The sequence below is a fragment of the Clupea harengus genome, chromosome 1 (genome assembly GCF_900700415.2).
Source record: "Clupea harengus chromosome 1, Ch_v2.0.2, whole genome shotgun sequence".
Classification (NCBI taxonomy): domain Eukaryota; kingdom Metazoa; phylum Chordata; class Actinopteri; order Clupeiformes; family Clupeidae; genus Clupea; species Clupea harengus.
In genome coordinates, this window is record NC_045152.1 from 3,871,658 (window position 1) to 3,896,986 (window position 25,329).

The 25,329-nt window shown below is 41.3% G+C and overlaps 2 protein-coding genes across 4 annotated transcripts in view; both read right to left on the reverse strand.

Annotated features, from left to right (window-relative positions):
* Positions 1-5,305, reverse strand: part of LOC105905280 (cytochrome P450 2K1-like) — a 40,003-nt gene extending 34,698 nt beyond the window's left edge. The window contains exons 1-8 of one of the 3 annotated variants that reach the window (XM_042709666.1): positions 4,949-5,305; positions 4,179-4,416; positions 3,834-3,996; positions 2,934-3,083; positions 2,684-2,844; positions 1,875-2,054; positions 772-913; positions 420-604 (exon numbers count right to left, since the gene is read on the reverse strand). In XM_042709666.1, coding sequence (XP_042565600.1) covers positions 420-604; positions 772-913; positions 1,875-2,054; positions 2,684-2,844; positions 2,934-3,083; positions 3,834-3,996; positions 4,179-4,382 — 1,185 coding nt within the window. In that variant the 5' untranslated portion in view covers positions 4,383-4,416; positions 4,949-5,305. Of the gene's footprint in view, positions 1-419; positions 605-771; positions 914-1,874; positions 2,055-2,683; positions 2,845-2,933; positions 3,084-3,833; positions 3,997-4,178; positions 4,426-4,948 lie in introns of all 3 variants that reach the window. The other 2 variants (XM_042709672.1, XM_031564705.2) reach the window with 2 other exon arrangements.
* Positions 5,306-15,144: 9,839 nt separating this feature from the next.
* On the reverse strand, positions 15,145-24,325 carry LOC105905276 (cytochrome P450 2K1-like). Its single transcript, XM_031564699.2, has 9 exons — positions 23,962-24,325; positions 23,709-23,871; positions 23,007-23,156; positions 22,016-22,176; positions 21,598-21,777; positions 20,176-20,317; positions 19,379-19,563; positions 18,389-18,530; positions 15,145-15,732 (listed from the first exon to the last, which is right to left on the reverse strand). Exons 1-9 carry the CDS (start codon positions 24,163-24,165, stop codon positions 15,545-15,547), a joined length of 1,515 nt encoding a protein of 504 aa, XP_031420559.1. The 5' UTR covers positions 24,166-24,325; the 3' UTR covers positions 15,145-15,544.
* Between the last annotated feature and the right edge of the window lie 1,004 nt (positions 24,326-25,329).

A 25,329-nucleotide genomic window follows, 5' to 3' on the forward strand; every position in this document is an offset into this window, starting at 1 on the left:
CTGTGGGCCTGCCAACTAATGACAGCTTGGTAGAAGGAGAGATCCTAATACGAGTCAGTCAAAAATGACAAGAGACATTAATCAATCAAATATTACTCTGTATATCGATCATATTGACAGCATAATTAATCAATATGGACATAAAGTAAATAGTAAACACTACTTAAGTTCATTTTAGAGTTCAAATATGAAAGTGTTGATTTTCACACTAAGATGCAATGAAATTGGTATAGCTAAGTCGTGATCGATTGTGTATTTCACTCATTTACATAATCTGACTTGTTTAAATTAAAACCGGAATATGACAGTAAAAACTGTTGCTATGATAACTAACCAAAACAATCCATACATATACTGAAATCTCCAGCAGCCATGTTCTTCTGTAGGATAGTGTTCACATGATATCAATGAAATCAAACCTTTTTGATGAAGAAGTCCTGGAAATAAGCATCACAGCTGGTAGTGTGGGGAAGGCTTAAAGGCACAATGTTGGCTACTCTCTGGATCTCGTGGATCACTGCGTCAGTGTAGGGCAGGCTTTTCCTGTCCCCAACTGCAGGCTGTCGTCCACCAATCACCCTGTCAATCTCCTCATGGACTCTGTCTATGTTAGTGAAATCAACAAAAACAAACATCACCTTATTTACCAGTGGCCTGGCATTTAAAATACAATCCGCCTAATTTTTCCAAAGTATGATTATTTATCAAGTGATACCAAGTAGCTGCCTATTAACAAACACAATGGTTTGGCTTAGTAAATGCCCCCCTCACCCTGAACATGGGGGTACTTGGCCATCAGCAGCAGTGCCCAGCGCAGTGTGGTCCCAGAGGTGTCTGTGCCGGCTGCAAACAGGTTGGTCACGCAGCATATCAGGTTCTTCTCGTGGAACAGGGACTCTTTTTGGCCAGATTCCTAAGGGGTTGAAAGGTCATGTCATTTCTTTATCGGTTTTGAGCAAATATTAATTAGCGCAAACAAAAATATAACATCTGTCCTGAACAACCAATAATAAGCCTTCAAACCTCATTTAAATGTACTGCTGAAACATAACCACTAATGGAATTGCATTCTTCTGCAAAAGTACTGCACATCTGTTTATAATTGAATCAAGTTAGGCAATACATTCATAAAACTACTTGTAGGAGCCATTTGGGGTTCATGTTTTAATCTTGTTGGGACACTAGATGGCGCTCCACCTTAATTGGGCTCACACAATATAGGTGGGAAAGGTCATGCAGGTGTCAGGTGTTGCTTGACAGAGGGAGAGCGCATATAGCTTTTTGACCGCTTCATTTGTATTTGCAAAGGTCTGTTACATGTAAATTAGATGCAAGTTTGGATGTATGGACATGCTTATGGATTGGATCTTGCTGTGAGAAATAAAGTTTGCAAGAACGAGAACGCAAGGTGCTCAGTCAGCAATCCCTCTGAGCTTTAAGTGTAGACTTAGCCCATACACTACTGCATACCACACTGCTGTTATACATTATTGCATATTACATCTTTGTACTCCTCATCTACCACTCCTATGGGTTTCATACATATGAATTCCATTTGAATTTAGTTCTCGTGTGTGAGCTTAATGTCTGTCTGCACACAGCATTTGCACCTTGGCAAACCTCTCAAAGGCTCAAGATCATGTGATTCTTTGTAAGATTCTTTGCAAAGAGGTCAAAAGCTCTCTGCTGTGCAAGTTCCTACTTGCATCGAACCTGCTGTAAGCCTCTTTCTCCCAGAGATCGAGGCTGCTGTAAGCCTCTCTCTCTCTCCCAGAGAGGATTTATCGCTGCTCACTGGGTTCGCCCAGGTCTGAATCAGCAGCAGGCTTTGCCAGGTGATGTCTCTGGATGTGTTGGCCTGGAGGATGGCTTACCTCGGCACTCTGCTTGCGGACGAGGAACGAGTCCACAAAGCCACGCAGCTCCTGAGGGTTCAGTGTCTCTTGGAGGCCGTTGATAATCCTCTTCATCTCCTTAACGTGCACCTCAGAGTTCTTCAACATTTGCTTCAAGTTCTTCACCCAGGGTTTTAACCAGGGGAACATGTTGTAGAGCTACAGGTACAGACACAACACACGTTACACAGATGTCTTAGAAGAACACATTTAAGGCATGAAGCTCCAGTGTGTGAGGTTATTGACAATAATGTTCAATGATATTTGCATGGCAAATTTCACGCATACTTATCTGTCTGTAGAAAGAAACATATTCTGACCTATTACACTCAGGTAGCAAAAGTACAAAAACAAATATAACATAAGAAGTATTAACTGGCATTAACTTGTAATTCTTGTTTAGTATTGACTAAAGTAACTGTGACAGCAAAGTTTCTCTGGCACATGCTTTCTCAAGTAGAACACAACTCAGATCAATGGAAATGTTTATCATAAATAGCACTATTTGACCCTTTCTTTTTGTGAATAAGCCTGATTACTAGAGTAGATAAAAACTCCACTGTGTGGGATGTATCATGCTCTGTTACATTCATCTGTGCACATATTATCCCCTTGACTGGTGCATATTAACAGCTTTCACACAGTTTTTTTCTGCATGCTTTGCTAACTGAGAGACGTGTAAATAGAGTGAAGCATCTCAAATCACAGTCGACTGGAAGGCCATAGAAAAAACTCAATAGCGGAGATCAATGGAGGCAGGACAATAGTCTAATCTGGACAAGAAATACCTGAACTGACGGAGAGCCAGTAAGCTGAATGTTTTCATTGGCCCGTTTGACCATGGCCTTAAACTTGGGGTCATCGTAATCAAATCTGTTGCCGTACACAATAGCACTGATGATATTGGAGACGGCGTAGTTCACCGGCTGCGTCGTGTCAAAGGGTTCGCCTTAACAATGAAGAAAAACGTACATTCTTTGAGAACTCAAGATCACATTCGATCAAACGTAAAATATCACCTCACAGTCTTCACCTTACCTTCGAATTTTTCAAACACCTCTATAAGGCGTTGAGTCTCTTCTAGAATCTTTTCCTCACTCCCTCTCTTGCCCATCCCAAAGTCCCGCATATTTATGAGGGCAAAACGCCTCATCTCCTTCCAGCTCTCTCCATTGGCAAACAGGATCCCTAAAGATAATATTAAGACAGGGTTGTGAGTGAAATTCATGTTTTTGATGTTTTTTTTTTTATAATTTCTTAGCCATAGCCAAGAAATGATATAATGGCTATATAATGATATACCCAAGTGGGAGATGTAGATATTTCCCTGAAATGCTTCCAAAAAATGGTGTCTGTAATATGACACATGTTACACAAGTGTTTAGATACTTAATGTATATGTGTTTCACTCTTATTGCAATGTAAGTTTAGTTTACTTTACAAGCCACTTGATTGAATTAAAGGCGCAGTCCACGATTTCAATCCCATATTCTTTTTGTCAAATTCAGCAAGTTGCTCCTCACAGTCCTGAAGTTGTTTATTCAGTGTTTGTGCTAAAAAAAAAGCCTCAGATATTCATAAATAGTCATGGCTCTGTAAATGGGATACAAACATACTGTATGAAATGATGTGTGTGATGAAACACTCACACTGAGTTATAAACAATCCCAGCCAATCAATACGGTGCTTCAGGAGTAAGAAGGGAGGAGTGTAATTTGATTGGCTGTTGAGCACAAATATCAACAACATTTTGCGAACCAAAACAGAATCATGGACTGCATCTTTAAGAGGTGAGATAAAAAGTAGTCTGTAATAGCCTTTGTTGGACAAAATACTCCTCAGATACTCCTCGGAAAATTCTAAAATGAAAGGAGTGTAATCTACCAGATTTCTAGTCAGTCAAACTCTCAAAAATGATCATTCAGTGCTCTGCCTTACCGTGTCCTTTGTTGAGATCATGAAATAAAGGGGTGATATCTCTCTCCCCAAACTCCTCTGCATGGTTCACAAGCGCTTGCTTAACAGTCTTGTATCCTGTTAAGACGACCACTTTCTTAGGACCAAAGTAAACGGTAAAGACAGACCCATACTTCTTGGAGAGCTGCAGGGAATGAAAGTGTTAAACCTTCAGTCATTTTTTTTTATGTGATTTTGAAGAACAGAGATGAGGTTTTATGGGTTTAATAAATGCCAGGAGAGGGACTCTAAGTAAAACAGGAATGAACAAATTATAAATAAAAAATCAGAACATATACTTCACAAAAGAACAACATTAGCCCTCACCTCACAAAGTGTCATGTAGGGTCTCTTCAGATCCAGCATCAGCAGGTTACCCAGGATGGGCAGTGGTCTGGGTCCTGGAGGTTCCTTCCCTTTCTCTGGGTTGCTGACACCGGAGGAGTAAAGCCAGACAAGCAGCAACAACAGCACCGCAACCAGCAGAGTGAATGAGCCGGGGGCCTGGAGAAGTCCCTCCAGTAAAGCCATGTGGAGGTCCCAGTAGAGCTTCACAAACGACTGTCTACAGAACATGAATTAGATGTGATGTTTCAGTTAATAATACATTTCCAAGTGCGACAGTGTGCGTGCATAAATAACGGCTGTATGTGGGAGCTGGGTAAGCTACTGATAAGGTAAGTAGAATAGAACATGGAACATAAAGACTTTTTATTTAATTCATCTGCACGTTTGCAATGGTTTAATAAAAACGACGACAAATTATGGAGCTGGGAACTTCTGCGTCGGAAATGTTTACCTCCAATGGCCCTAACACGATGTCATATTCATTAGCAATAATTGATTATTTTGATGTTTGGCGTCTCCGAATTGGTGGAGTTCGCATAAGAAATTAGTAGTCCGTTTGCCTCCTGAATTGAAAAAACAACGACCTGTTTACTGTTTTTACATGGCCAGCTTTAGCGGAAATCGTGTAGAAGTGTCTATGTGTTTATCTCTCCAGTCAGCAATTGTGTGGTATGTTTTACTGTGTAATACTTCGTCAAGATTTTTGGCAGAATCAGGCTGTCAGAAGTGATATCAGGAGCGCTGCTTACCTCAGATGACCTACTGTTTGTCGAAGATAACGAGTTCTGAGTTTCCAATAAACAGTTGGCTCCACTCACGGCGAAAATATTTCCTTTGCTTCTTCACTTTGGAAATATGTGTCATTCTGTGTGCCCTTCACCAACTGAAATGTGCGGTTGCGGTGAAGAATAAGGTGATGGCTGACTAAATAGTTTTTAGGGGTGAAAGTCTGGAGGTGGAGTTTAAAATCAGCCTATACAAAAGTCGAACATGAGAATGACATCATGATTTTTTCATAACGAAAACAACTTCGTCTGCTAGATCGTTTAACACATTAATTCACCTATTTCGTTTCTCGCCCTGTTCCGTTAGGAAATCCTGGTTAACCTTTGCCTTCACTTGACTAGAAGTGGAAAATAGACAATGGGCCAGTGGCGTAACGTAGTAACGATGGGCCCAGGTGCAAGATATTATGACGCCCCCCCCAGTGAACGCAAAAAAACAAAAAAAAATTATTACATTTTTTTATTTTTTATTATTCAACCATACATATTTCGGAAACGATGAACGAAGTCTTGTTTGACTCTCAGCGGGAACATTTCTTAACGTATAAAAACCGTATAATAATACAGAGCACAGCCACTAGTGTTTACGATAACCCTGATCTTAACAATGACAGACATCTCACATAATGTAGTTGTAAGTCATTTATTAACAATATTTACAAGATTATATTTGAATAGATTATTTAAATTATGTATAAAATATAAAAACAACACAGAAACTTAAATGATTAAACACACACACACACACACACACACACACACACATTATATTTCGTTTGCCATCCTGGCCATGATGCGTTCACGGAATGGCCCGGCACCGCTCACACTCAAAGTCCTCTTCCTCTTCTCCTGAGTGGTCTTCACACAGGGGACAGAACACGAACGGCACAAAATCCTCTTCCCCTGGTGGGTTAGTTCCCTCAGATCTTCCACATGTATCTGACAGAAAATAATATATAGGCTATAAAAAGCGGAAAAACGTAACTACTTTGTCAGCTTCTTTGTAATATCTTTATATCTTTAATGATCATGGCGATAACGATTTTACGGTCGAATTAGTTACTTCGGGAGGCTATTGTATTGGTAAAGTAGACAGGTCAAAGAGAAATCTATCAGAAACATTAGTACTCACCTATTTGAATGGCATTCGACGAGCCTTGCGTTGAGCAAAATCCTCGACAATGTCCTTAATGTTCAATTCCCGGGCTCTGGTGCTTTCGATGGACAGGATAGCCAGCCCATTCAGTCTCTCCTGTCCCATGCTGCTCCTCAGGTACGTCTTAATGAGGTTTAATTTCGAAAATGATCGCTCGGCTGTTGCCACTGTCACAGGTATGTCAGATACAATAGCAAGGCAGTGCACACCTCACCAAAGGTGGATGTCACAGATTGATGATCCACAATCAGCATCACATTACCACGATGTTCTTTTAGATTCACATGTAGTTCTACTAGCTTTAACCATAGTAGCTATTCTATTATATACAAGTAACATTACTGACACTTAGTGGTCTGAGGTATAATACTACAAATCACCACATCCCCCTTTCTTTAGATGAAAACTCAACAGGTTAATAAACATTATATAGGTGTCAGTTTTCTTTGAGCATAATAACTAAACTTATTAAAGTCACAACATATCTCACAATGCTAAATCATTAGCTATCCAGTATAACTTATCAGGTCTACAAAACATTAAACTCGAGTCTTGATCTAAACATCACACAAAAATCATTACTAATAAACTCATTAACCAAAGACCTCTTTTTTTTTTTTAGATGTGTTCACAAATTCAGTCTTTCTGGTTTCCTAATTGTCCTTGCAGATCTTCTTGTTGCAATTTCATCTGTAGTGTGTGTACTGGCTTGAGTTTCAGTGTATGTGTCTGTGTTGCAATTTTCAGAAGATGAACAGCTGGATTCGGACTCAGCTTGTTCATTACTGAGCTCTTGGTCTGCAACAGTCCCTGGTGTTTTTAGAAGACTGCGCCGATTCCGTCTGATGATCTGTCCTTCTTTGGTTCTCACTGTGTAGGACTGTGGAGCAACTTCTTGAAGAACAGTGGCTTTTGTTGTCTATCCTTCAGGACTTTCAATCCTGAATGAGTCATTCCTTGACAGAGGTGGAAGCTGCTTAGCTGTTCTGTCATAGAAAGTCTTTTGCATCATCTTCTGTTGTTTTAGCTTTTGTTCCAGCTTAGGATGTTTCTTTTGCTTCGAGTAGCTTGGAAGTGTTGTCCTGAGTTTCCTTTTCATCAGTAGCTCGCCAGGTGACAGCCCGCACTCCAAAGGTGATGCTCTGTAATAGGGCTGAACGATTAATTGCATTTGCGATTTAATCGCGATATGATAGAACGCGATTTTCTAACCGCAACGTTCGCGATTAAAAAACGTGGTCACAAAAAAAAAAAAAAAAAATTTAAATAATTTAAATGAGATGGTACATTTTGCACACAGTGTTTAAAAAGTGCATGCCTAGTGTTTATACTTAAAATTACTTTTTTAAATTACTTAAATGCACAGTGGCAAAGCCACCGATTTGTTGTTCTTGTTTCTGTAATGAGCAGTTAAATAAAAATGTAAAATGTGGGAAAGAATATTTTACACTAAATGTATCTAATATTGTGTTGGTCATATTTAAATCATTCATTACGTTTTGTTGGGAAAAAAAGACGATACAAAAAAATCGCATATCGAATCGCAATCGCAATATTTTGGTAAAAAATCGCAATTAGATTATTTTCCCAAATCGTTCAGCCCTGCTCTGTAACTGAGTAGAGCAAGGTAAGGATCTGAGCTGCTGTCAGCTGCCTTCTTCAGGAGTTGCTTGAGAATATGGACTCCTTTCTCAGCTTTTCCATTGGACTGTGCATATAGAGGGCTGGATGTTACATGATTAAAACCATAAGCTTTTGCAAAGTCTTGCCACTCTTTGCTGTTGAAACATGGTCCATTGTCACTCATTACTGTATGTGGAATGCCATGTCTGGCGAAGATTGATTTAGCATGAGTTATAACACAGCTGGAAGTAGTACTTGATAGTAATGCCATTTCAGGATAATTTGAGAGATAATCAATGACTACCTTTCCTTTAGGATGAAACAAGTCCATCCCTACTTTGTACCATGGTGCTGTTGGTACATCAGTTACAGTCATGGGCTCTTTAGTTTGCTTGTACCTGTATGTCTGGCATGTTTCACATTTGCTTATCATTTTGTCAATGTCTTCGTTTATTCCAGGCCAGAACACAGTCTCTCTCGCCCTTCTTTTACATTTTTAGACACCCAAGTGCCCTTCATGAATTCTCTGCAGAATGTCCTGTCTCAAGTCCTGTGGGATAACAATCCTGTTTTGTTTTAACAGCAGTCCATTCACCTCCCTCAGCTCACCTCTTATGTGGTAGAACTGCGGACAGGATCCTGTAGCCCATCCATTCTGCATGTTCGTGATGACATGTTGCAGTTCTGTGTCTTTAGCAGTTTCTTCAGCAATCTGCATGGTCTTTGTGTCTGATACAGGGAGTGTGACAGACACCATGTTGACGTGTGCTTGAACATCGTCCTCAGTCGTACTAACACTGTTCTTTGTGGGCGCTCTTGACAGTGCGTCAGCCAGAATCAGGTGTTTCCCAGGTGTGTAGATGAGTTCAAAGTCATATCTCTGCATTTTCATCATCATGCGCTGTATTCTCGGTGACATCTCATTCAAATTCTTTTTAATGATGGACACTAGTGGGCGATGGTCAGTCTCTACAGGGAAGGTGGGAAGGCCATAAATGTAGCTGTGGAACTTTTCCAGGCCAAACACTAATCCCAGGCATTCTTTCTCTTATCTGAGCATATCTACATTCAGTCTCTGTCATGGATCTGGATGTGTATGCTACTGGTTTCCAATGCTCACCTTCAGCCTGTAGAAGCACTCCACCAATTCCATTCTTTGATGCATCTGTAGACAACTTTAATCCTCTTTGTTGGGTCGAAGAATGTCAGTACAGGTGCAGTGGTCAGTGTGCTTTTGAGCTTTTGCCATTCATTCTCATGTGAAGTTGTCCACTCGAAGTCATTATCCTTGTGCAGGAGGTCACGAAGGCATGATGTCTTCGCTGACAGGTTGGGTATAAATTTTCCCTATGAAGTTCACCATTCCCATTATGCGTAGTACGCCTGTCTTGTCTGCTGGCCGTGGCATGTTGAGTATCGCATTGATCTTCTCTTGATCAGGTTGTATGCCTTGTGCTGACAGCTTATCTCCAAGGAAAACTGTTTCCTGAACAGCGAATTGGCATTTGCTTTTGTTGAGCTTTAGCCCATACTTTTGTATTCGCTCCAGAACTCTTGTAAGTCTCCGATTGTGCAGTTGGGGTGTTGATCCCCACACAATGATGTCATCAACATAAGCTCGCACACCTTCTAGTCCCTCAATGATGTGTTCCATCGCTCTGTGGAATATTTCGGAGGCGGATATAATTCCAAAAGGTAACCTTTGGAAACAATATCTGCCAAAAGGTGTATTAAAAGTGCAGTATTTGGTGCTACTTTCGTCCAGCTTGAGTTGCCAAAAACCTTGTGACGCATCCAGTTTTGAGAAGTATCTGGCGCCTGCCATCTCACTGTAGATCTCTTCACGCTTGGGTATCTGATAGTGTTCACGCTTGATGTTTTCATTGAGATCTTTCGGATCCATGCATATTCTCAACTCTCCATTCTTTTTCTTCACACAGACCATGGAGTTGACCCAGTCTGTTGGTTCCTCAATCTTCCTTATCACACCAAGCGTGGTCATTCGTTCTAGTTCTTTCCTTCAGACTGTCCCTTAATGCTACTGGAACTCTTCTTGCAGCATGCACAACTGGCTGTGCATTTTCCTTAAGCTGAATCTTGTATGTGAATGGCAGTGCACCAAAACCTTTGAAGACCTCTGAGAAATTCTGCACTATTGAGTCAACAGTGTCAGATGAGGCTGTCACGTCAGTGTTGATTCGATATACTCTTTTCACAAGCTCTAAATCTTCACAGGCTTTATCACCAAGCAGTGAATCGAGTCCTTCAGGAACGACTGAGAAAAGTAAGTGGTGCATTTTGTCTTTCACTGTAACTTGCAGCCTGCAGGTGCCTAAACACTCAATGTTCTGTCCATTGTAATCTTTCAGTGCAAGTGTCTTTCTTTTGTAGTTTTGGTCTTTCTCTCATTGCTTTGATGTCAGACATGCTAATCAGATTTGCTTTTGCACCAGTATCTAATTTCAGTGTGATTATAGTCCCATTTATGTGTAGTGGTACTATCCATTTATCTTCTTTAACAGCAAATATCTGATCTTCTGGTTTCTCCTCACAGTTCACCGTGCCAAACAAAAAATGTGTCGCTCAAATCAGTGTCCTCCACAACATTAACAGATTTCCCTTTCTGCTTCTCATTTCTTCTTGAAAAACACTGTTTTGCAAAATGGTTCTTACCCTGGCAGTTACTGCATTGCTTACCAAAAGCAGGACATTGCCTTGGTGTATGCTGTGTGCCACATCTTTTGCAGGAGAATGAGTCCATCTTCTGTCTGCTGTGCGCACTGTGACGAGCATTATCAGGTCTTGAGATGGCACCAACATCCACGTCTTCTTTCACGTTAACAACTCCCATTTCACTGAATGTTTTTAAACGCTTTTGGGACATCTCGCTTGCATGGCAAATCTTGATGGCTGCTTCTAACGTTAGCTCCGCTTCTCTTAGTAGCCTTTCTCTGACCTTTTTGTCGCCAATGCCAAACACGATCTGGTCTCTCACCATCGAGTCCCTCAGTGTTTCAAAATTGCACGACTGTGCTTTTATCTTCAGGTCAGTCAGAAAACTATCAAAACTTTCACTTTGCTGCTGCATTCTACAACGGAACACATATCTCTCGTATGTCTCATTTTTCTTAGGAGAACAGTGAGCCTCAAACTTACTCAGCACTTTATCCAATTTTGCACCGTCACCCTCCTCATCAAAAACGAAAGTGTTGTACACTTCGACGGCTTCTGGACCAGCTATTGTAAGCAGTAATGCTACCTTTCTGGCATCCGGCTTTGTATCCAGTCCCATGGCCTCCAAATATAGACGAAACCGCTGCTTAAAAACACGCCAATTGCTGTCGACATTCCCAGTCAGCTTCAGGTGCGCTGGTGGCTTCAAACTTTCCATCATGTCGCTGTTCACAATCCGCTTCAATCTTCAGATTCTGTATTCACAGTTGTTTCACTCCTGGTACCATGTTTTGTTCTATTCAATAAAGAACTGTATTTTTATATTATTTTTATTTCCATGACGGGAATCACATTACCACGATGTTCTTTTAGATCCACACGTAGTTCTACTAGCTCTAACCATAGTAGCTATTGTATTATATACAAGTAACACTACTGACACCCACGGCACAGGCAGAAACTATTCTGGATCTAACTCAGAGGTCTTACAGCTCCGTTACGGGACCTTGCAGCTTGTTATAGTTCGACTTGGTTCAGGGACGGGTGCCCGGCTGAGGTACGATCCCGTATAACCATTCGATCCAGTGCAGAGGCTGGTCGGAAAACCACCGCTATATAATACAACTAACAGTTCGCTGTAGCGTGTCTAGTCCAGTTGAGAATAGCCAGTTCCCCCAAAGTTTTACGCTTGTGGCTACTTGGGGCTTGAAACTACCTCTAGCCCGACATCTGTGGAAACACTGGAACCTAAGATACTTTTCTAGTTAAGAATTTCGGAAGAGGCACAGTGGGTCAGAATTACCAATTTATTACGACAGGTACAAGTGCCCTACTACAGTCTACAAATTCAACAAGTCTAAAATGAAGAGTAGAAGTTTCTAAAACACCACGTGAAACATAAAACCACTTAGAGAACATGAACATACCTGGCTGCTTAGAAGTGGCTACTCACACAGATGTGAGGGAGTTCTGGAGACAGAATGCTCCCAGTTCTTTGAATGCCTTACCCTTAAGTACACATTTTAGTCCTGCATCTGGCCTAATAATTACCCCCATAGATACGAGGTTTCTCAAGAGGAGAATCAAACATTAACAATTAAATGGAGGGAGTTCTCACCCAAAATTGGGGTGACCCCCCTCCAAAGAGAGATACCTTTGCACTCTCCCAGAGACCAGAATTATCAGGTCTCTGAAATCCATGTTTTAATTAATATATACAGCTGTAGAACTGAGACCATTTTCCTACTCAGACTGAGACCATTAAAATGAACCCAAACATGACAAAGAAATCATCTTACAATGCAATATTTCACTTTAGCACTCATTTCTCTGCCCCTAGTTTCACCCCGGCCTGGAAAAGCACAGAGAGAGAACCAGACACATAGGTTTGAGATAAGAGTCTCAGCAGGGGGTGGGAAAAATCAACAATTGGGACAGTGCATCTCTGGAATGTTTGTTGGAGCCACCATAAACCAACACCCAGGCCCCACCAAATGAGAAGTTACTAGAGGAAGAATGCCATCTGTGATTTTCCACTGCAAAGATCCATTTCTGCCCTTACAATATACAAACGTTCTATGGTGCCATAAAACTGTTCTGGAATATGTTTAACTGCATCATTGAGGACTAAGTTAAGATATGTACATATGTCGCAAGTGGCTCCTTTTCCCTTATCCTGGCCTGTACTCCCGAATAAACCCCACTCATATTGGCTGCTCCGTCATAGCCCTGCCCACGACATTTAGCAATATCAAGGCCATTTTTCGTGATGCTGCCAATGATTTTTTTCCCAGCTCGCTTGCAGACGTGTCAGCTGTCTCCTCAAACCCCCAAAAAGCCTCGATTACTTTTATATCTTTAGCAATGTCCATATGATCCCTAACTATTGTGACGTATCTGTATACTTGGCTAAGCTGATCTCGCTTGGACAGATCTTGAGTCGTATCCATTATCACAGAAAAAAACGGTGCTTGATTTATTTCAGCCGTAATGTCCTGAACTCGCTGACAAAAATAAATAAATATATATATATATATAATCAGCTCATTCTGGATGGCGGGGCTGAGGTATTTAACTGACCCCTCGGGCCGTTTGATCAATTCTTGAAGCACAGGGTCATAGCTTGCCAGCAGCTCGATAATCCTCAAAATGCCCAATATCTGTGGCGTAACGCTTCGGTGCTTGTCGCTCATCGTCCTGCTCTGAATCACTGACTGGCATCACCTCAACCTGGTCCTCGCCTCTGTCATCTTCAATACACATTTCTACTTGGGTCGGACCACTTGGGGTGCTGACTACACCTGAGCTGCCTGGTTCTGACTCTGTCTCTGACTGGTTAGGCCTGCAACCAAGAATATGGATTTGTTTTACATTGGAATAAATGGGAAAACCCTTCGTTACATTTGGCTCCCCTCCCCCTCCTAGGAATAGCCTCCCTAGCACCCTGCTAGGCTATTGGCTAGCTTAACATAATAAGTTGCTATCCACCTAGTAGTGACCACTATTTACCCAACTTGTATCCTAGTTATCCTGCCCGACCATAATGTATGTAGGCTATAGCTTGGCTTGAAATGTATATCTATCACAATAGCCGTGGGTTACCTGTCTGAGGCCAGAGATACTGATCCCAGCTGACCTGCTGCAATGCTGCTAGCTGGGGGGACGTCCGTGGCGGGGACGTCCGTGGCGGGGTCGTCCGTGGCGGACTTCGTGGGCTGGCGACTAGTTGATGGTCTAGTTAAAAAAGAATCTAATTTCGGCAGCTTTGCCGCTTTCTCATCTTGTTCTTTTTTCTCTTGCCTTTTCCTGCTTCCACTCTTATGCTTAAAAGGCATTGCTACACGTTCAGTTGTGCTGTGCTCAATGAACTGCGTTGTCGTGACCTTCGAATAGATGTATTTTATCGTCACATGATCAAATAGAGACTTGACATTGGACAACAACATACATATTACCCAGCAATCATCATTGCTAATCACAAAAATACCAAAGAAAATAAGAACTTATTCATTTCATTGAATAGTTTTTTGAAAGTTTCTATAATATATGTAGGATAAGCATATGATTTTGGTATAAATTGCTACTTTTCCCCAAAAAATAATAACAACATATGACTGAGATAAGTTTGCTTTTTTAGGTGTATGAATAGCATTTGACACTGACAGAAGATTAATAACAACGCATAATTGAACATAAGCATATCGGAGAGGGAGTACAGCGTTGAACTGAGGGAGGGACCGTCGAGCGATGGTACTTGGAAGGGGGGGGCCCGTGTCGAGTGACGCGTGTAAATCTTTGGGCCCGGCTACGGGCCCCTGCACCCCACGGGCGCAGCCGCGCCTGCTGCCCCCCCTATAGTTACGCCCCTGCAATTGGCCTCATGCCTCATTTATTCATTTCTCTTACAGTTTTTCACAATTGTTAACACACGTTTTTCAAAACAATACCGGCTTTCTGAAAACTGTACACACAAAACTGAAAACCTCACAAACAAAATGCTAAACCTGACACTCCCTTTGCAAGATGACTCTTTGCCATCAAATCTCTTAACTGTTCACAAAATGGAACTCGTGTTTTCATTTGGTACACACAGCCATATTTTCAAATGACACACACCATTCATTGAGTACACACAACTAAGCATTTGCTGCACACTGAAGTGCAAAATTGAAAACACAATCATCGAAATGGAACCATAATGAATGACAATGACTCTGGAGAATGAGCCATTTCTCCTTTTGTAAAATGTCTCAGTGTAGGCCTACTTTTTTGACAACAAGGTGATGTTTTAATTGACATCAGTGTAAAGAAGGAAAGTCAGAGTCTAATGCAGATAAGGGAGTGTGAAGTAGTGCCAAATTGGGTCGAGCGATTGGTACATGAAGTGAAATTTTCGCTTTTTGTGTGTTAACAACTGAGAAAAACTGTTATTCCCTGTTATGACAAACAGTAAGAGGAGTCAACTCCAAATGGACCAAACATTCTTAACCTGGTGTGCTGAATGAAGAATCCCAATTGATCATAAATTGGATGTTATTAGCATACATAACACCCCCTAAACACTCTATAAGGGCACATAGCCAAAGCATCTAAGCGCAGTTAAATAGTATAGTATCATTTGGATCAATTGACCAATAGTATTTCTTTAGCCCTTGAATGTAATAATCCAATCATAATAATTAGTCTACAAGATATTATACTCAACATATTATTATATAGTATTAAAGCATTTATTATGTTCCTCAAATAAAAAAAAAAACATGTTTGAACAAACAGTTTTCCCCCTGGCATTTTAATCTGGGTGCTTCAAATTATACTGGTACCTTTTCAGCCTTCAAAAATGAACTGCAGCATTCACCACTGAATGACAGTGAACAACAAAGTAGAACAACAAAGAAAGAAATTAGAAATAAATCAGACAAGACTAGTGCACTTTGCGGAGTGGACAGACAAAGAGGAATAGCGAGAGGAATAATGCTTTCAGCTGCAGATGTTGCCCACACAGATGAGCTGCAGATGTTGTTCACACAGATGAGCTGCAGATGTTGTCCACACAGATGAGCTGCAGATGTTGTTCACACGGATGCCATTTTAGAACAGCAAGGAAGTCAGGAGCGGCTCACAGCACACAGCTTATGGGGGGAGGGGTTGAGGGTGATTCCTAAGATCGGTGTGAGGTCCAGCTCATCCTCAGAGACACCAGGAGGAGGAGTGAAATGGAAGCGTTGGAGCAGCGTGGCGAAGAAGAGGAAGAGTTCCATCCTGGCCAGACTCTCTCCCAGACACACCCTGCGTCCTGAGAGCAAGGAGAACATGTCCATTTAGCACACACACACACACACACACACACACACACACACACACACACACACACACACACAAACTTGTGTCGTACTTGCACACTTACACAAACTTGTGTCGTACTTGCACACACACACACTTGTGTCGTAGTGGCTACTGCACCTTACATACCTGTACATAATTATATTAAAAGCCTAAATCAGAAATTACTCTAATTCTGCTTATTATTGTAAAGCTCAGCAAACGTCTCCACAGTGCCTATTTCTATCACGAGGGTGAGAACTAACACACACTTCACATTTAGATAACCTACTGTACTACTTACTGTAGTAATTCAACTACCGTAATTTCCGGACTATTGAGCGCACCTGAATATAAGCCTCACCCACTGAATTTAAAAAAAATAATTATTTTTAACATAAATAAGCCGCACGTGTCTATAAGCCGCAGGTGCCTACCGGTACATTGAAACAAATTAACTTTACACAGGCTAAAATGAATATCAAAAGTAATACAATAGTGATGCATATTATTAGTTTGGCCAGTTACGATAAGTGCACTGTTGCTTTAAGAGAGCACAGTTGCAAGAGTCAATCAGAAATAAGGTAGTTCTTCCTGTTCAGGTAGAACATTAGATTGGAGACAGACGGTAGTTTGAAACCAGTGAGCTAAAGAACTTGAAGACTGGATTTGTATTGTTGTAAACTTTTATTTTATTTTTGAATTGTTTTGACTAGTTTTGACTTGTGTTCTGTCTACGCCGGTAGACTGTGGTTATTTTGACATTAGTCAAAGTATTGAGAGATACTGAGAAATCGCGTGGAGCTAAGCATCCATGCGGCTGCATCCAGAATCAGAATCAGGTTTTATTGGCCAAGTGAGTTTGCACAAACAAGCAATTTGACTGGGTAGAGTGGCTCTCAATGTGCTTACACAAAATATACATTACAACACAATACAAAACAAACAGTGCAACAGTGCAACAGTGCAACGGTCTAAGAAGTTAAAAAAATATGTACAAGGCGGAATGGCTATATACAGTAGCTGTGAAATGTTACACAACAATAGTGCAAAGAAGAAGTAGAGAGTGCAAGAAGTGCAGGGATAAATATATATGCTATATGTGCTACAGTGGGTTAGCTGTTCAGTAGTGAGACGGCGAGGGGGAAGAAACAGTTTTTGTGTCTGGAGGTCTTGGCGAACAGTGATCTGTAGCGTCTACCAGAGGGGAGGAGTTTGAAAAGTTTGTGTCCGGGGTGTGAGGGGTCTGCAGTGATTTTTCCTGCCCGTTTCCTGACTCTGGAGGTGTACAGGTCTTGGATGGTGGGCAGGTTGGCACCGATGATCTTTTCTGCAGACCTGACTGTCCGTTGGAGTCTGTTCCTATCCAGTTTGGTGGCCGATCCAAACCAGACAGTGATTGAGGTGCACAGAACAGACTCTATGACTGCGGTGTAGAACATGATCAGCAGCTCCTGAGGCAGGTTGTACTTCCTAAGCTGGCGCAGGAAGTACATCCTCTGCTGGGCCTTCTTGATGATTGCTAGCATCCACAAAGCCACCGTAAACACAAAGGCACCGCATACCGTCACAGGAGGTATCATAATTCATAAATTAGCCGCGTCATTGTTTAAGCCGCGAGGTTCAAATCGTGGGGAAAAAGTAGCGGAGTCCGGAAATTACGGTACTGTAAGGTGATACAATTTTTAATCAACTGACAGGGGTGGACTCACTTTGGTTGTATACTGTAGGTTGTCTAAGTTGAACTAGGTGCTGGCTAGACGTGCGCAGATGTCATGATTCCCAATATGAACGATGCCCAAACACACCTAGCTCCCTGCCTGCACCGATACGGTCAGATATGCCAGTTCAAAAAATCAACTCATGGCGGTAATGGTGATGTTGTGGGAGGACATTCTGCTCAGTGTTCTGGCAACTGTGTAGACTGTAGTGAACATCAACAGTGAGCAGGATTAGCCAAACCAAGTTAATCAGAGATTTGTATTGTTGTATAACATTATAGTCAACCATCTTGTGCTGTTATTTAAGCAATATAGTACTCGTGCGAGTGGGGTAGGTAAGGGATATTCCCACGGGTGGTGTTCGGCCGTAGCCACGAGGCCGGAGGCCGAGTGGCGCAGGCAACATCACCCGTGGGAATATCCCTTACCTACCCCACTCGCACGAGTACTATATTGCTTTTATAAAACAATTTTATAGTCAACCAATTAACATTTAAACACGAAGTTATTGATTAAAAAAATGTTTATTTCGCCATTGTTTCTCCGCAACAAAAAAAAAGTTCCATTGTCAACGTCTTTTGGAATTATAAGAACTTTGAATTAACGGTTATCGCTTATCAACGTGCTATAGAATGTTTCATCGCGGAGTGATTTATTATTAGCTGTGAAAAGTCCGAGTTGGGATGTCCTGGGATATTCCAACTCATGGAACGTCTCTCGTCCAATCAGAAACAGCTAAATAATTCAATAGAACCCAATTGTTTTATAATTCTAAATAGAACACTGGACGGTAGTGCAGTGTGGCGGAACACTCCCACTGTGCGCTCCAACACTCCACTCCTCTGGCTTCTCTAACTCTGTGCTCATAACAAACAAACAGTAACTGTGAACAGCTGTGAAAATGGATACCTGCAGAGAATGCAAGAAAAGCGTCTCTCTTGACGAACTGCCCCTGGTCATCCAGGAAGTGTTCTGGGTGGAACATGTAAGGCTGCTCCCATTCAGATTCGTCTCTCAGTACTGAGGTGAGCAGAGGAATCACAGCGGTGCCCTGGGGGAACAGGGGGTGGAGAGAGGAAGACGAGGGAATTATGAGGCATGTATAGAGAGATGTAGAATTGCTGAATAGGTAACACTTTATTTGGATAGTCCACCTACAGAGACTTTACAGATGGTTTGTTGAAATTCAAGTTCAGTCTTTGTCATGGTTCACTGAACATCACCGTAACCAAACCCAACCCCTAACCCTAACCTTAAATTGTAGTTAACCAAGTTTGAACAGATAGTTTGTTTATAATCTTCTTTAGACAGTCTATAGGAGACCATCCAAAGAAAGTGTGGCAGTTCAATATTTACTCCCTTTCATCTGACAGAACAAATCAGAGAATTAGTACTACTTGTAGATGACGAGACAAAAATCTGAACTAAGTCTTAGTTGTCTATTTTTGACTAAGAATTCCATAACACAAACCTTTGAATTATTACATGTTGGTCTATATTCATATAGTTCACAAAAACACCAGCTTTATAAGAATGCATTCAAATGATGATTCCTTGTAGTCCTTCAAAGACACTCTTTTGGATGGTAATTTGTGGAAGAGGATGGGTGGGGAGTTTAGAAGAGCTAATATTGCTTATAGGGTGTTCTATTCCAATCGCAATACGTATTCACAACCACATGGCATTTACTTTAACGTGACACAATGAGGTTACGTTGAATAAACTGCGGTTAATACCCGGGTGCTGTCAATACACAGGTTTGTTTTATAAAATTACATAAATACTTTAAAGCGGTTAATATACAGTGTGGTTAATAGTCGTGAAAACATGGTATACGTACATCTTCACTATATTAACCCACAGACATCAACATGTAACATCAACAAGCCACAGCTGTACCTTTTGGATGAAGAAACCCTGGAAATTCACATCACAGCTTGTGGTGTGGGGAAGATTTAAAGGCACAATGTTGGCTACTCTCTGGATCTCGTGGATCACGGCGTCAGTGTAGGGCAGGCTCTTCCTGTCCTCCACCACAGGCTGTCGGTCACCGATCACCCTGTCAATCTCCTCCTGCACACGGTCTACATTTGATGAGTGCACAAACCAAGGAGTGAGATGTTAAGGTACAGTCCTTGATTCTAGCAAATGGTTGTTTGATATTTGAGCACTAGAGTTTTTGAGCACAGACACTGGACAGACACCAAGAGAAACGAGAGGAGAGTTTAGCTGAATTTGATGAAGAGTGTTATGGATTATAAATCAAGGACTACACCTTTACGAATGCCACAAGCCCTTATCAGGCACTTCTCAAAGTCCTTGCAGAAGCCATTTGAAGCCGAAACTATTTACCTGTTTATGGGCCTATCAAACTCTCAAACATCTAAAGGGTGTATTTAAAAATGTAATGTCTAAACTAAGGTGAAACCCATATCTCTCATCTATAACAATCTAATGCAATAGAATGCAATGGCATGGATAGTCAGCTTTGGGCTGAATTCTCCTCATACCCTGTAGTGTAGTCCCTGTGGTGTTTGTGCTGGCTGCAAACAGGTTGGCCACAGAGTATACCGTATTTTCCTGATGAAAGAATGTTTCCTTCTGTCTTAATTCCTCTCAGCCTAATCAAATGTTTTGCCAGCTGTTCATTCAGTGACCATACTAAATCTGCTGCAGTGGTCAGTAGTCCCTCTTACCCTGTATGTCTGGGTACTTGGCCATCAGCAACAGTCCCCAGCGCAGTGTAGTCCCCGTGGTGTCAGTGCCGGCTCCAAACAGGTTGGCCACACAGAATAGCAGGTTCTCCTCATGGAACACAGAGTCCTTTTGGCCTGATTTCTGGAGGATTCAGTCAGAAACGTACACAGAGATGAGTGTGCTGAGCTGATTTCTGGAGGATTCAGTCAGAAACGTACATAGAGATGAGTGTGCTGACGAGCTTGATGCTTCCCACTGGTGACTTGGAAACACATTACGGCAAACATCCCCTGGGGGAGCTCTGGCGCAAGCAGCAGCCCCGACCATGAATGGGCTTGAACGCCCGCAGGGACCCGGGTTCGAATCCCCCCCGTGGTCATTTCCCGATCCCACTTCCCACCTCTTCTATCCAGCTCATTTCCTGTCATACCTTCACTATCCTGTCTGAATAAAGGCAAAAAGCCCAAAAATAAATATTTTTTAAAAAGACGAACATTCCCACATCTTCACCTTTACTGCCATGAGTTGCCATGAGTTCTGGCCGTATCTGTGCCGGCAGGGAGCTAAGTGTGTTTGGGCATGCGAAGTGTGTGTTCGTTTTCACCCTCTTGATAGACAGATAGTCATACAAGTCATAGAAGGTTGGATGTATGTTGCTCGGTTACTCTCTCTTTCCCTCTTCCTCTGAAGTCTTCCTCAGATTACTGCGCTAGCTTCTTCTTATAGCTACCAGAAGGGTGTAGTGTGAGGTGTGAGGTGGTGCCATAAAGCATTTTGTAGTTCTCACGAGAGGCATCGTGCCCTGTCCACCAAAGTTACGTAGTGCAATACCAGGAATGCTGTGGCATTGGCACAGGCGCCATTCTCCGTTTTACAAGTCAGTGTACCCCCAAAATGATTTTGAAGCTGTTATTTTAAGATAAAATTGTTACATAATGTTGCTTTAAGTGATATTGCATGGGGTGAACTCACTGTCGTTTGCTGTTCACAGTGTTAATCAATCAGACCAATAGACTGGTAATCAATCAGAATAAATCAAACTACTTATGCTTGTCTGCTGTGTAACTACTGTGCCTTTCGAAATCTCAGCTTCATCACAAGTGAAAAACATAAAAAACATGTGTCCTTGCTCGAATGCATAATAGACCTTACCACTGTATTTTATATTAAACTATGTTTTCACTGTATCAAAACAGCAGTCTGCCATACAGTTATTTAACTAGAACCACGCTAGGAAAACACTGTTAACTTGAACAATACACCACAGAAATGTCAAGATGTGTCCCTGTTAAAAAAAAAAATCTAGCCCCTAACAATCACACTGAAAACTGTTCTTCAAAACAAGAATCTTGTTAGTGTGTCACTTTCCAAATCACAGTACTAGATTTGTTGATAATACTTAAAAATGGATGACACTTTACCTCTGCATTCTGCTGGTATGTGAGGAAAGAGTCTACGAAGCCTCGGCTGTCCTGTGGGTTCAGTGTCTCCTGCAGGTTCTTGATACAACCCCGCATCTCTTTAAGATTTTCACCAACATTTTTCATGACTCGAGCAACATCCTTCAGCCATGGTTTTAACCATGGAAACATGGTGTACAGCTACAAGAAAAACACCAAATATAGTTACACTGAACGATTTAGGCAAAGTTTCTATCATGATGCTTCCAAAGAAAAGTTGCTATCGTGATGCTTTGAAGGAAAGCAGACTCTGAGGCAAGATCAAGGAACGGAGTTCAGTTGAATGATCTTCAGAGTCTGAATGAGACAACATTTCACAGAATGTTCTAGAGCATAAGAGCAAGCAGGAAAAGACCATTGTAAATGTCGTCATAGTTACCTGTACAGATGCAGAGCCAGCAAGCCGAATGTTCTCATTGGCTCTGTTGACCATGGACATAAACTTGGGGTCATCGTACTCAAATCTGCTGCCGTACACAATAGCACAGATGATATTGGAGACGGCATAGTTCACCGGCTGGGTCGTGTCAAATGGCGAACCTTAATAAATGTTAAACAAAAAAATTCAAGTGTAAACTAAAAAGTCCTTCGTTAAACGAATATTTAAAAAATATACAGTATATATTTGTGAGCAACATGTATTTTCACAGCAGAATTTTTTTTATTATTTGCACTGTGCAATAAATAGGAAATAGTGGATTTAGACACAAAGTAATGTTCATTTAACATTCAATAGCACTCAGCAAAGCGTATGGTTTAGATTGTTTCTACATTAAATCTATACGCTAGATCTCTGCTTAAATGTTTCGAAATGAGTACCTCTGAGAGTAACTATTTTAAATGTATTTTTAGAAAGGCCAAATTTGCTTTTCTGTTAACGTTGTAGTAAAAGCTTAAGGGGTAAGCTGACTGCTAGTGTGAGAAAGAGAATCCATTTATCAAAAAATATTTCACTCTGGGAGCCTACTTGTAACAGGGTTAACACACACAGGTACTGTTTCTTTAACAGTCAATAGTAGGCACAGAAAAGCTTTTTATTGTTCTGGTTCTGCTTTAGAGTCTTTTTACGTCTATATTCCAGTCCTCTTCTGTTTTAAATATATATATCAAACTCTGTATATCCGAGAGTCATGTATTTTGGTCATTATTAGAAAGGTAAACTTTAATTCGCTGTTGGAGTTATAGACACGTTAAGGCAGTTCAAGAGCATTGACGGTAAGCTGACTGCCCATGTTAAAGAATTGATCTATGCAACTTATCCATATGAGTAAAATTGTGTTGGTTAGACAGTAATGTTGATTCATTAATATATTAGACCCACAAAACGCTGCTAGAATTAAAAAGCAAATAATAGTTAGTGTTGATCTAACCTTCAAATTTTTCAAATACTTCAATCAGGCTTCGAGTCTCTTCTATAATCTTTTCCTCACTCCTTTTCTTGCCCATCCCAAAGTTTCGCATGTTTGTGAGTGCAAAACGTCTCATCTCTTTCCAGTTCTCTCCGTTGGAAAATAAGATGCCTGCATCAAGCATTAACATGGAAAAACAACAGAGCATGTGAAACACACACACACACACACACACACACACACACACACACACACACACACACAATAAATGTTTTTTACATGACAGAAAACAAGGCATGTAGTTACACATTAAACAATTTCAGAAGAGTGCAGCCAGACTAAGGGCATATAAATACTGTAAATGCATAACCTGACCTGACATGACCTGACCATAACATGACCTTTCACATCTAAAAGCGTGTGCAAGGAGTGAGACAGACATGCAGGGATTTCAGTGGTTTTCTGTCCCCAATTTTAACATTTGTAAACATTAATGTTTCTACAGCAGTTGAAAATCACTCTTTTATACACTTTATTGTACTTCAGGTACATCTTTGCGAATTACGTTGTTGTCTCAAATGGCACATCCAAGTTCACTAACGAATGTTTTTTCAGTAAGTTCACTCATTTGTTTTTCTTCACAATTTGTTAGGAAAAGAAAAGCAAACAATCTCCAAAAGCCTCAGCTGTAGCACAGGAGACTGAAGCAGTGCTCTGCCTTACCGAGCCCTTTGTTGAGATCATGAAATAAAGGGGTGATATCTCTGTCCCCAAACTCCTCTGCATGGTTCACTAGCGCTTGTTTAACAGTCGTGTATCCTGTTAAGACGACCACTTTCTTAGGACCAAAGTAAATGGTAAAGACAGACCCATACTTCTTGGAGAGCTGCAGGGAATGAAAGCAGTAAGCATCAGCAAAAACACACTAACCATCACTGTTATAGTCCAGTCACACCATAGTGACATTTGTGCTAACCTCACAAAGTGAATCATAGGGCTTCTTCAGATCCAGCAGCAGCAGGTTACCCAGGATAGGCAGTGGTTTGGGTCCTGGAGGTTCCTTCCCTTTCTCTGGGTTGCTGACACCGGAGGAGTAAAGCCAGACAAGCAGCAACAACAGCACCGCAACCAGCAGAGGGAATGTGCAGGGTAGTTGGAGAAGTCCCTCGAGTACAGCCATGGAAGCCGACAGGAAAATAAAGTGTGTTTCTAAACAATAGTATGATGTTCAAGCCTTTCTAGCAGCTAACAAAAACGGGCGCAGAAGAAACCGTGTTAGCTATAAGCAGAAGCTGCAAAGTATGTGATCCTACTTTAACAACACCTGCGTATGACTCTACCGGCGTCGAGCTATCGCCCACTTTTTTCATTGGACTCGGTCAGTGGCGTAACGTAGTAACGACGGGCCTAGGTGCAAGATATTATGACGGGCCCCCCCTAGTGAACGCTAAAAAAAAAATCGTAGCGTTCCCTACTTCCACAACCGCGTCTAAAAAAACCGTTAATCAAAGGTGTTTGTTATCGATATAAATAGTGTTTAATTAATCAACCTTACATATTTCAGAAGTGATTGGTGTGTACACAATGAACTAAGTCTTGTTTGACTCTCAGCAGGAACATTTCTTACCGTAACAATTGTTAACTGTTGCATGGTTGCTGACACACCACTGAGGGCAGAAACAGCGATTCTGATCCGTGCGCTGGCGACTAGTTGACGGCAATTCAAAAGCCAAAATAATCTAATATAGGCAGCTTTGCCGCCTTCTCCTCCTGTTCTTTTTTCTCTTGCCCTTTTCTACTTCCACTCTTGTGCTTAAAAGGCATTGTTACGAGTAAAGTTGTGCTGTGCAGTGCTCAATGAGCTAGGTTATCAGACCTTCAGACCTAAGTTATCAGAATTGGTTTAACTATAGCGTATTGTATTGTCACATGATCAAATAGAGACTTGACATTGGACAACAACATACATATTACCCAGCAATCATCATTGCTAATCACAAAAATACCAAAGAAAAAAGAGCTTATTCATTTAATTGAATAGTGTTTTGATAGTTTCTATAGTGTATGTAGGATAAGCATATGATTTTGTTATAAATTGCTACTTTTTCCCAAAAAATAATCACAGCCATGACTGAGATAAGTTTGCCCTTTCAGGTGTATATATAGCATTTGACACTCCTGTCGTTCAGAAAATAGCACGCATTTGAATCTAAGCAGACCCGAGACAATTTGACGTTTTTTTTCCAGGGATCTAGGGTGGGCCCGCTATGCAACCTTCGCTGATGGGGGGCCCGTTAATTTACGCGTGTATATCTTTGGGCTCGGCTACGGGCCCCGACACCTC